Here is a 12,598-nt window from a genome sequence, read left to right on the forward strand (position 1 = left end):
TGGTACTGTCTGTACATTTGGGTATTTTAACTATATACTCACCTATATCCTTCTGAGGCACTTCTTCCTAGAACAAACTGAGATACTAGGATGTGACATGCTCACATGAAATATATACTATGTCCATTTCATCAATATTTAAATGTCTCATCTTTTTTTTTTTTATAGTTTCTTTTTGTTAGAGAAGTTGTAAGTATACAGAAAAATCATGCAGAAAATACAGAATTCCCACATACCCCCAAGAAGTGCCTCATCTTAATCCACTGGAACATTGGCATCTGAAGTAACTGAGTCACTGTGGGGGATGATGGGGTGTCCTCTTCATTGTTGTGATATTACCTCAGTATTTATTAATTCATTGTTAAAATGATTTTCTGCTATCCAATTTGTGTGAAGGTCACCGTGCAGAATGCAGAAATGTATTCAATCAAGTCCTTGCTTCCAGGCACTCACAGTTGGGGGGGGGGGGAGGGCTTGGGCAATTCAAGTAACACTGATCTGCTATAAGCCGATTTGACTAGGATATATGTACTCTAGGCTGCCTGATTTTTATTTTGTTTGTTTGTTTTTGTTTTGTTTTGTTTTGTTTTAACTATGTGATTGGAGTAAAATTTTAAATGACACAAAGACTATTTCCAGTTTGACCTTAGATACCCTGTATAGAATAAGAGAACACAGAAAACATAGGGAGAAAGATGGAAATGAAATCCTAATTAAGCTGTAATATTGTGGGTTTTCCTAATAATTTCCTAGATATCTTATTTATTTTAATTTTTCAGCCCCCCTTCCAGCTTTATTTTTCCTGGAGTAGTTTAAAGCAAATCCCAGAATCATATCATTTTACCTATAGGTACTGCAGAAGGAATCCCTAACAGATAAAGATTAAAAGCAAAACAAAACATATAACTGCAAAGAGACATTTCTTTTCTGGTCAAGAGATTGTGGAGGTGGTGAAAGGAAATTAGGTAAGGATTCTGTCAGTGAATATATATAGATATACTCAGGGGGAGCCTCTGGAAGAGACTTTGTGGTTTGTGGTTCCAGACAATCACAGGTTGGATGGAAATGTGTTTGCTGGCCTGGGCAATTTAACTGCAATGAATATTACTACTGCTAATAGTAATAACTATCATTTGCTGATATCTTATTAAGTTCCAGGTATGGTACTTATCATTTTACAGTCAATATCTATTTTGAATCCCCATAGGGACATATCAAGTGGGCATTATTCCCAATTTTATAGACAAGGACACAGGCTCAGAGTGTTCACTAATCTCCCAATATTATGGACTAAGGGTATAAAAAGGGAAAGATTTGAAACTAGATCTATTTGGCTCCCAAAAGTTCTCTGCTGCTGTATTAATAGTACCCCCAACTCAGTTCTAAATTATCAAGACATCATGGCTGGAGATAGGAGTCATACGTGATTTACCCCCAAATTTCCTAAGTCTGTTGCTGACTATTACAGTCAAAATTAAAAAGGAAAGTGTGTGACTTATGAAAGACATCATATCAAGACAGTCTCTTCTATAGTGAAACAAACAAACACTGATGTTATAAAATCAAATAATCTGGTCCACTGGCAAACACTTCCACATATTTGAGTGAATATGTTTGAATTTCAGTTTCCTTATGTAAAGAGTGTGTAAAATATCTCTCTTCTCATTGTCATAGAAAATAGCTTTCCCTTTCATAAACTGCTTAGTGAAATATCCTGAAACACCATCAGAAGCACCCCTTTCCTCACCTGCAACAGACATAAGGAAGAATTTGCGTCAGCCAACTTCCCAGTATGAAGCAAAGCCTCCCCTTCCTCCTACCAATGACTGAGTCATTCTTTTAGATAACAGTAACAATTTAAATACTCCAGCAGAAGCTCACACATCTCTAGTTTGCTGAAGTCCTTGAATGCTTCACTCTCCTTGGTATGAATTTGGAAATGATGTGTGATGATTTCAAGATGAAGACCATGAAGGACCAGCCTGATCAAAAGCTGAATGGAGAGAAATCTAAAGGTACTAGGGGTAGATAAATGTGTACTGGGAAAGAATCCCACTTTTAGCTCAAACACATAAATTCATTTAAGAATGGGATTAAAAGGCTAAAAGACCCAAGAATGGGAAAATGTTATAGAATTAATAGCCTTTACTTAAAAGAAGCACAAGTAGAATATGAAGACAATGATGGTGATGATGATGATGAATTAACTTGATATGAATGATGATGTTGTAGATGATGATAACTAATGTCTACTGAGAATTTAGTAGAGGCTATAGTCTATGCTACTCATTTTATGAGCATTATCTCTCTGAATCTTCACAATATTTTGAAATCTGTACTATTATTATCTCCTTTTTATAAATGGAAGACTGGGGAGCAGGGGGATTAATTTAATTACCCAATGTCACGCAGCTAGTAAATGAGCTAAGATTGGACCACAAACTCCCATTCATCCAGAATCTAATCCACCAAAGGTTCAAGAAATCTTGAATCCACCCAGTGTATATAATGATAATTTTTATAATAGAGGTCTTTGAGGCATTTTAAAAACCCAAAATATCATTTTAATGATCCAAAGCAGAGTAGGTGATATTCAGAATGGTTTAGCAAAAATTATATTTTATTGTGTACCATTTCCTTAAAAAATGGTAATCTGTTTTATGGATATAACAAACTGCCTAAGTACAGATTAATCTATAATCCAAGTTCCGCAGGCAATTGAAAAAATTTCCTTTTATTTTATATCCATTCTCAGAAAAAGGAGCAAAACACAAGGAGGGGAGGACAGACACTTATTATCAGGAGTTTGCATAAAGGAGTTCCGGATTATGTTCCCATAAACAAGACAGAAATTTCTCTCCCTGGGGAAAGTAAATGTGAGCATCATATGATTTAACATTTGAGCTGATGAACTAACTTGATATGAAAACAATGCCTGGAATTTATAGGGCTGCAAGTTAACACTAGTCATTTGGTTAGCCATTCATTCACTCATTTAGTAAATACTGAATGCCTGATTTTTGCTTCACTTATGAGATAATCCTCTCATAATCCTGGTTAAATCAGTCACCTACGGCAAAGTATACAGCTGATTTCTGATTAGACAAACATAGGAAAGATGGCGGGCTGGATTAATGATCTCTGTCTACAGAACAAAACGCAGCCTGTAAGAAATAGGAACACAGGCCTTCCTTGCCCAGGTGTGGGTCCTATAATTTTCTTCTAAAGATTTAGGAGTTTCATAACTCAGGAGTGGTGGGCATATTCAATCTCCTCTATTAATAGGGTGAATTCTGACCAGAGGGAAATGTTGGTTGAAAGACTTATACAGTGACATTTGTCCCCAAGGCCAGGATTAGATAATTATTAGCAAAAGATGCAAATTTAGTTCTATTTCTCTGCCAACTCTAGGCGTTCAGTAACGGTTTATTGAATCAGTTGAACTGCATTCACACTGGAAATTTTGTGATAGAATGTTTCAGATCATGTAGTTGCTGACAGTTGGGTCAAAGTCTTGGGTTTAGATGTTAGCATCTATGTGATCTTAGGCAAGTCTCCGAACCATTCGGTTTCTTCCTTGACATTAGGAGGATAACCACATCAACACCTTATTTGCTTATCTCACAAGAAGAGGATTTCAAATACATTGGATGAAATGTTTTCTGCTGAACCAGTGATATCTAGGCTTTTTAAGTGGTGGAACACATAATTAGGTATTCACAGGAACACCTGTGAGCTACATGATTTGTTTTTAAAACAACAGTGACTCTTTTGTAACAACAAGGTCACAGTTGGTATGAATAGAGGACAAGATATAAATATGAGCCAAGTGAATATTGAGGTTTCATTTATATTTTTCTGTGGTGAATAATCCCTGTTCCAAGATGTAAATTTTAGTGAATAAAAACAGAATAGCATATAATTATTATATGCTGATATTTTTGAGGCAATCTCAGTTGATTAACTGGCTGAAACTTACTTGCCTGACATCTGACATTAGTTTATGCTATGTTATAAAACACAGTGTGTGTGTGTATGCGTCTGCTTGTGTACTGTGGTGTATACTAGCACATTAGACTCTGTACTGTGGATGAAGTTGACCCAAATAAAGTGGATTGAGCATTTCTTGAAGAATAATTGTAGGGAAAGTGGACAAAGGACACGTTTTAGAATCAGATATTTAGAGTCAGGTTTCTGGTATTGGGTCCTGGTTCTTAAACTTAGCAGTTGGCAAATTACTTAAATCCTTTAACTGTCCATATTTTTTCCTCTGCAAATATTTGCGGAGCCATTGGGAGGACTAGAAGTAAGGAATACAAAGCACCAATTACAGATAGGATCCAAAGAATTGTTTGATGAATAGATGAAATTCTTGATTCCATTCTTTGCTGTCTTTCTGACTCCATCCTCTGCCACTGTAGGTTGTCATCTTCTTTCTCGATTCTGGCGCCCTGCTGCTGTGATTCTAGGGATCATTTGCCTGGCGTTACTGACCACCACTGTATTGCTGGGAGTGCAATGTAAGTGCTGAAATAGAAAAATGACTGGAAAGAAACATGAGGGCTTATAAATGTGGTTGATAAGTTGGTTTCATAATAACTACAGAACAGCCTTGATTGAAATACATTTCAGTCAAAATATTCTTATACTGAATGGGAAGATGAATGGGTACATTGTGCTCATTTCTCAAATGGATAGAGGCAGGGAATGAAGATTGTGAATGGCAAGTATTTTTTTTTTCTTTTAATCACATCAGAATAGAGAATATTTAAATCCTAAAATAATGGGAAAGAGAGTAATTTGAAGTTGCTAATCCACAAGATCACCTGAGAGACCAACAAGTAAAGAAAATTCGTTTAATTCATATTGAGTTTTGATACAGATGAGTAAACACTATAATAGAATAAAGAACCCCAAACCCACAACCTTATAAAATAGAACACTGAAAACAAAATGTCCTTCAAATTTATAATATGATCATTTAGGAAAGGGAGGGCAGGTATTAAAAGGGAAAGGAGAGTTGCAAATAAGGACCAGAGTGGCCAAGAAGGAAAAAAAAATGGTGTCCCTCATTCTTCTCATCTGCCTGTATATTTAGGTTGTAGATATATGCTAATTCAGCTATCCAGGACTCAGATTCTTAAGGCATTTGAAGCGCTGTTTGGCTTCTCACTTGTTGTTGAAGGTCACCAAACTTTTTTTTTTTCTTTAATATGCAAACACTGAAGATCTTTCCTAATGATTGGAATAAGTGCCTTCACCTCAGGAGTGGTCTTTAGAATAAGCTTGAATCAATTTACAGCAGGGTCACATCTAATCTTTAAGCCATGAGACTGCTTTGTACTGCACCATCAAGCTTCTAGAACTGAGGTATTAGATCCTTAAAATTTGTTGCCTGCTTGATTTCACAACTTTTATTTCATCTCCACCCTTCTCAAAATGTCCTGTGGCAAAAAAAAAAAAAAAAGTTTGAGACTCTTGTGACACAGCTACTTACAATATTTCTGTGGGTGGGTGTCTCAAAAAAGGGGAAAGTGTCACAGTTCTTAAATAAAATTAGGAAGTCTAGAAGGGTAGACAGGGAGGAGAGATGAAAGAGGAATTAAGAGACGAAGAGAGAATAAATCATTAATGAGAATTCCTACCAATAATTACTGAGTCTGGTTGGTATCTATTTTGGATTATCTATATTTTATTTATACCCCTGATACACTGGTGTGTAACTCTCAATAAAAATAATTTTTTTTTAAAATCGCAAACACCTGTCATGCCACTGACATTAAAAGAAAAATATTGCAGTAATGTTGCATAACTTTCAAAATCCTAATTTCTGAGTAAATTGAGTCAACTTCCAGGAAGCTGATCTGTTGTCAAAATAGATTATTGGATTCTGTTCTTTGATTTCCTCAAAGTTCAGTTGGGGGATTTTTATTGGGGATCGGGATGGAGCCTTGATTCAGCTCTGATTTAGTATCCCAGGTATCTGCTCTCCTGAAGCAACAGCAAGGCAACCTTACTCGCCAGGAGCATGTGCCGGAGGGACAGATGTCAGCCCAGCGGCAGGTGGAAGGAGCTTCCCAGGAGTCCCTGAAGGAGCTCAACGAAATGATAGAATTCCTTGCCCAGAAGCTGGAGGAGAGCTCCAGGAAGCAAATGGAGCTTCATCACCAGAACCTGAATCTCCAGGAAGCTCTGAAGAAAGCAGCAAACTTTTCAGGTACAGTAGGAAGGTATTGGAAATGTCAAATGTCTAAAGGCACAAAATTGTTATATTGATATCCACACGATTATTCATTCATCATGTTCTACACCAGAAGTACTCAATCTCTGCCTGTCCCACTCCACCCCACCCTACTCCAAATCCTTAAGATATATGGATTTTATTTAAGCTTTTCTTCCTTATTAGTTTCTTTCTTTTTCAAACTCTACTTTTGAGATTTTTCAGGAGGAACCCCCTCACTCTCACCCCTGGCCACAAGCCCTTAACGTGCTACTCCAACATATCTTAAACCTTGGATTTATTTTCCTAAGGGGTTTCCTTTGTCCCTGGGACTCTCTATCCCTGCCTCCATCATTTGCTTCTTTCTATGACACTATTTCCTAAAGTTGCTCAGTTTAAATTGAGTCAGTGGATGTTGGCTGTCTTGAAAGGGTTAAGCCCGTACTTCAGTTTAGACAACAGTGTGATGGTCCAGGAAGTCTGCTTATATGGGAAGAATTGGGTTGCTCTCAGCTGTGTAAGTGGGCCCAGAATCTAAGAGGCAGGCAGAAATGGTAATGTCTCTAAGAGGAGATGGCAATATGAACTCTGATATAATTAGAAAATATATTTGTATTATTTAGTCTTACCTACAGTGTGTATTTGAATCAGGTATATACTTTTAGCCATAGGGAGGGTGACTGGGTGTGAGGTGGAAATACATACCAATGATTCACTGTCAGAGGGACTTTACTTCCTTGGAGGTGCCGGATAAACGCCCAGTTCTTAGCATTAGTAACTGCCATTAAGAAGCAGAGATTTCCCCAGCTTCTTGTTTGTACAGTTCACTTGATCCCAGCTATTTAGTCTCTTTGAATAAAGATAATACTTCACAGATACCCATCCCTTGATTTTTCATTTTATAGATGAAAAATTTGAGATCCAGTTAAATAATAATAATGGTAAGTAGTTTTATACAAAGTTTTGCAGTTTATAAATCCCTTCAATATTCACAGGGTCAGTTAAATTTTCAAAATAACCAGAACTTTTTAGACAAACTGATTTTTAGCAACTGTCAAACATATATTTAATCTCTTTAAGGAGGAACTAGCAAGGAACTAAAAGAATACACCATTTTGAAGACGGCTTAAAGGAAGGAGGCTTATATTCCTAAGGATGGGAATGTTTATATAAGCAGACATGGTTACATACCAAACAGTGGTTTATTTCACAGGCAGAGCTGTAAAACAATTTTGTCTTTATCAGTTGTATGGGATTAAATCTACGTCATGACTATTCAGAGCCATCTCCCGGAGATGTCAGGTATAGATGAGTAATCAGAAATAATAAGCAAAACAAGTTCCGTTTCTTGATAGTATCAGATAAAGGCCAATTAGCAGAGAAAACAAAGTTCTGTTTTTTATCTAGCAGCTTTGAGAAAAGTCTCAAAAAAAAAAACCAAAAACCCAAAAACCAACCCAATAATAACAAAATAACATATGGACAATATATGCCAGTTTTCTCAAGTTTGAGACAAATTTTGTCTTTCTTACTAACAGGACTGTTGTCCTCGATGTATAGACAAGGAGGAAGAGTCTCTGAGAAGTTACCATGTGTGGTTGCTTGAGGTCATCCAGCTAGTAAGATGCAAGGTGTTCACACTAACACGTTGTACATTGAGCACTGGAATTAGAGGTGGCTCTCAACTCTTAGAGTACATAAATATCACCCAAGTAGCTTGTTAAAATGGCAGATTACAGGCCAAGTCCAAGATCCTGTATCAAACTAGAGGAGCACAGAGAAATCTGCCTCTTGAACATTTTCCTCAGATGCCTTTAACTTAGCACTCTGAGAGGTAGCGTGGAGTAGTGGCTAAACACAGAGACTCTTAGAGTGCCTGGATTCAAACTCCCAATTTCTCTGTCAAATGAAAAATAAAAAATAATGAAACTTTTCTCCTAGGGTTTTTATGAGAATTAGATGAGCTAATATATATAAAGTACTTAAAGCAATTCCCGGCTCATAGTAAGCAATTACAAAAAAAAAAAAAAAACATAAAAATTAATACAGACAATGTGAACACCACATTTTAAGATGTGTCTTTCTTGCTTTGTCATAGCTTGGAAAACTTGCCTAGACTTTCCCTTTAGTCCTAGAAAACCAAATATTCTTCCTACTTATATAACATCATGGGTTTAGGCAGATTAAGATTCAGTGCTTTCAACCAAGCCTCTGTATTTCTTTTATCACTCACTTTCTTCTTTCATGGTTCAGTGCCTTCCTACTTTCTCCCTCTTATAGCAGTATCTAATTTTTATACACCATAATGAAAATTAAAGTTAAATTTTGGTCTTCTCAAGGATTTTTGTTTTTTCATCTTTTAGTCACAGTGTAGACTAAAGAGCTTTGTTTCCCATTAAAGAGACTCCAAGTGTGACTAACAGGTGGGAGAAATGATGATGGTGTTAGTGATGATGATGATGATGATGATGATATTTGGGGGTTGTTTAAAACATCTGTAAACATATAGAACTTGGCACAGTTTGTCCATTGCCTAAGCCCTGATTTGGGTTTGTTGGACTCCCTAGGAATTTTGCTAGTGAAAATTTCTCACTATTTTTTGAAATCTTATTGAAACTGAGAGCCTTACTTTGTATCAATATACTGCTCTCCCTAGAACAATGAAAAAATATGAGTCACGTATGTAATAATAAATTTTCTAATAACCACATTTAACAAGGATAAGGAAATCTGTGAAATTAAAATTAATAACAAATTTTGTTTAACTCAGTATACCCAAAATATTATTTCAACACTGTAATCAGTATAAAAATATCAATGGGATGTTTTATGTTCTTTTTTTATTTCGAGTTACATTCTTTTTTTCATAATAAGTTATCAGCACATCTTAATGTAGATGAGCCACATTTAAAGTACTCGAGAGCCACGTGTAGCTTGTGGCCACCAGATTGGACAATGCACATCTAGAAGCAGGAGGCTCAAATTTGTAAGCTGAAAGTCCATTACTAAAAGACCTTGAAACGTTAAAATACACAAGCATAACAGTTTTTAACAGTAGAATGGCTATTAAGTATGCATTCACTCAAATCTTACTTCCATTAGAAGATTTTTAAATGGATTTCCATTTTTAAACAAAACTTTAAAAAATAAATCAAATTCTAAAATTATATCTCAGCTTTTCAATAGGGGAAGTGAAAATAATAAATGAGAAGTAAGTTTAGTTTACTAAAATCAGAATGCTTTATTTGCTTTTCTTCAAACAATGCAGAAATAAAGACTGAGACTATTTAGGTGTTTGCAGAGGCTGGGTATAATTCTAATTAAGAAGAGATGGTATGCATATGAGAAGACTGAGAGAATTGATTTAAGAATTGTGAATTTTTTTTTTTGCTCAGACATAACTCACTTATTAGGTATGCTACACTTCCTAGGTCCTTGTCCCCAAGACTGGATCTGGCATGAAGAAAACTGTTACCAGTTTTCCTCTAGTCCATCTAGCTGGGAAAAGAGCCAAGAGAGCTGCAGATCTTTGGATGCCCAGTTGCTGAAAATCAACAGCTCAGCTGATCTGGTGAGATTTTATGGATCTGAATTGGGCTGGAGGATTGGTTTATCAGTAAGTGCACCTGGTTAGGCTCTTGATGGAGGAGCACTTGTTTGAGAGTGAGAATACCTGTTTTCTAGACTAGTCTTGCCACTAATTACGTGCATGACCTTGGATGGCAGTTCATGAGGAATGTTTGAGCCTCAGTAAATATTTCTGTGAAACCATCTCAAGGATGTCAAAGATCCCTTTTGTTTTTTTAGTTTTGTGATTCTAAGGCTGACCAACTTTCAGAATCTAAAATCACTGCAGTGGCTCTACCATCAGCTCAGACACGTTATTCCCCACAGGAATTCATCCAGCAAGCCAGTGCCCATTCCAGTTTCCCGTTCTGGATGGGATTGTCTCTGAGGAAACTCAGCAACTCATGGCTCTGGGAGGATGGTTCTCCTTGGATGTCCAGCTTGTAAGTTTCTAGTTCCTTGCTGAACCTACCAATGAAGCTACTGCCCCATTCCACACAGCGTCCTTATCTCACCATAGAATTTCTACTTCCTCATCTCTTTCACACAGGGATTTGTCCATTTACCTATTTAGAACTTCTCTTGAATTTTCCTTCCCACATGTATTTATGATTGAAGTTTTAAGACAAGGATAAGTCCCTGGCACAAAGTGGAAGCAAATCTAACCTTTTCCTCCCACTTGCAGGTTTAAACTTCGGGGAGCTGTTTCCCAGATGTACCCTTCAGGCACCTGTGCATATATACAAAGGGGAGTTGCTTATGCTGAGAGCTGCAATTTATCTGCATTCTGTATATGTCAGAAGAAAGCGAATCTTTTGAGAGCATAGTGAATCTGAAGGATCTGGAGGAAGAGGACGAGAAGGTCTTAAATTCCATCTGGAATTGAAGTGATTCCTCAACAGTCAAGTGCAAACCACATGAGTCCTGGAAACTAGAGCCTGTTATTATCTGGCTGCAGAACTCTTTAGCAGAGTCTGGGGCTCCAGCTGCCTGACACCTGTGTATCACCTAGTGTTTTTTAACCTAGTGTTTCCCAAGGCTCCCTGCCAGGCTTCAATTCCTCTTCCCTTTTCTATTTTCAAATTTTGCTTCTCTCCAAGTCTTGGGAACATTTGCACTCAGTCTTCTCTACCTCAGACTGCCTTCCCCTCACCCTCCTAAAATTTCATAGAAGATAGAAGATGGACAACTTGCCCAACTTTCGGCAGAGTGCGAAATAAAGGGGAAATATGCACGGGAAATAGTGCACATGAAGAAATAGAAAAGGGGAAAGGTCACATTGAAATCAAGAAATTCGTGTTCTCAAATTAATAGTCACCTCTTGTTGGTCTTTCTAATTGTGGTTCATTGCCAAGCTTCAACACACACACACTCACACACACATGCCTACACACACACACTGCATATTTGGGTGGCAATTGGGGAGTTCTAGAAAGTAATTGGATGGTCTTCTTTGTGAACTAGTCCACAACCCATTATAGGTTCCTGAATCAGTTATTTCTTCATTTTTTTTGTCTACCAAAGAACAGCTTGACACCACGTGTGTGTGTGTTTGTGTGTAGTGATATAGCACTGTAGTTTCAATTTGCATTTACCAAATGACAAATGCTCTTGAGCATATTTTCATGTTTTTATTTACCATTTGTATATTTTCTTTGATAAAGTATATGTCCAAATCCTTTGGGCATTTTAAAATTGGGTTATTTGTTTTCTTATTGTTGAGTCTGGGGAGTTCCTTAAATATTCTGGATAAAAATCCTGTATCAGATAAATGTTTTGAGAAAAAAAAATTATCTCAATCTGTGACTTCTTTTTCCATTCCCTGAATGGTATCCTCAGAAAAGGAGAAGTTTTACATTTTGATTAAGAGATTAAGTGCATTTTTGTGTTGTTATTGTTGTTTCTAAGAAGTCTTTGTCAAACTCAAGGTTGTGAAAATTTTCTTCTATGTTCTCTTTTCAAGTATTACTTTGAGGCCTATAACTATTTTGGGTTACGCTTTGTGTATGATCTTTGGTGAGGATTGAAATTATTGTTGCTGTTGTTTTGCATATTGGTATCCAGTTGTCTTAGTGCCATTTGTTTAAAAGGCTATTATTCTTTCTTGCATTGTCTTTGCAACTTTGTCAGCAGTTTCCCATACATGTGTGGGTTTATTTCTGGACTCTGTTCTGTTCCATTGATCTATTTGACTGTTTTTATACCACCACCACACTCTTTTGGATATTGTAGTTTTTAAAAAATGTCTTGCAATCAGTAGTGGTAGCCCTTCAACTTTATACTTAGTTTGCAAAATTGTTTTGGCTTTTCTGTGTCTTTGCATTTATGTATTAGCTTTAGAATCAGCTTTTCAATTTCTATAAAAAAAAACCTTTTGTGTCATTGATTGTAATTGTACTGAATCTATGGATCAATTTGGGAAAAATTGACTTCTTAAAAATATTGATTTGTTTGACCCATGTACAAGGTATATCTCTCCATTTATTTAATTTAACTTAATTTTTCTCAGCAATGCTTTGTAGTTTACAGTGTACAGGTATTTCACATCTTTTGTTATGTTATTGTAGAGTATTTCATATTTTTGATGCAAATGTAAATGGTGCTATCTTTTTAAAATTTTTGTTTCCAAATGTTTATTGCTAATAAACAATACATTTGAATTGCAATTGACTTTTCATATTGACCTTATATTCTGCAACTTGTTTGACTCATTTATTTTAGTAAAGTTGTGTATATTCTTTTGATTTTCCATGTAGATAATCATGCCATCTACTATTAAAGACAGCTTTACTTCTTTCTTTCCAGTTTGTA

General features: G+C 36.3%; 1 protein-coding gene across 3 annotated transcripts; it reads left to right on the forward strand.

Annotated features, from left to right (window-relative positions):
* Window positions 1-860: 860 nt before the first annotated feature.
* OLR1 (oxidized low density lipoprotein receptor 1) lies at window positions 861-12,385 on the forward strand. 3 transcript variants are annotated; one of them, XM_037846477.1, is made up of 7 exons: window positions 861-2,015; window positions 2,756-2,876; window positions 4,422-4,520; window positions 5,972-6,217; window positions 9,652-9,791; window positions 10,115-10,230; window positions 10,473-12,385. In XM_037846477.1, the coding sequence occupies exons 1-7, from the start codon at window positions 1,998-2,000 to the stop codon at window positions 10,612-10,614; spliced, it is 882 nt and encodes a 293-aa protein (XP_037702405.1). In that variant the 5' UTR covers window positions 861-1,997; the 3' UTR covers window positions 10,615-12,385. The 3 variants fall into 3 exon arrangements, with proteins under 3 accessions (XP_037702405.1, XP_037702406.1, XP_037702408.1); XM_037846478.1 differs by lacking the exon at window positions 2,756-2,876; XM_037846480.1 differs by lacking the exons at window positions 2,756-2,876; window positions 9,652-9,791; window positions 10,473-12,385 and having other exon boundaries at window positions 10,115-10,378.
* The last annotated feature ends 213 nt before the right edge of the window (window positions 12,386-12,598 follow it).

This window comes from Choloepus didactylus, chromosome 8 (assembly GCF_015220235.1).
Source record: "Choloepus didactylus isolate mChoDid1 chromosome 8, mChoDid1.pri, whole genome shotgun sequence".
NCBI lineage: Eukaryota > Metazoa > Chordata > Mammalia > Pilosa > Megalonychidae > Choloepus > Choloepus didactylus.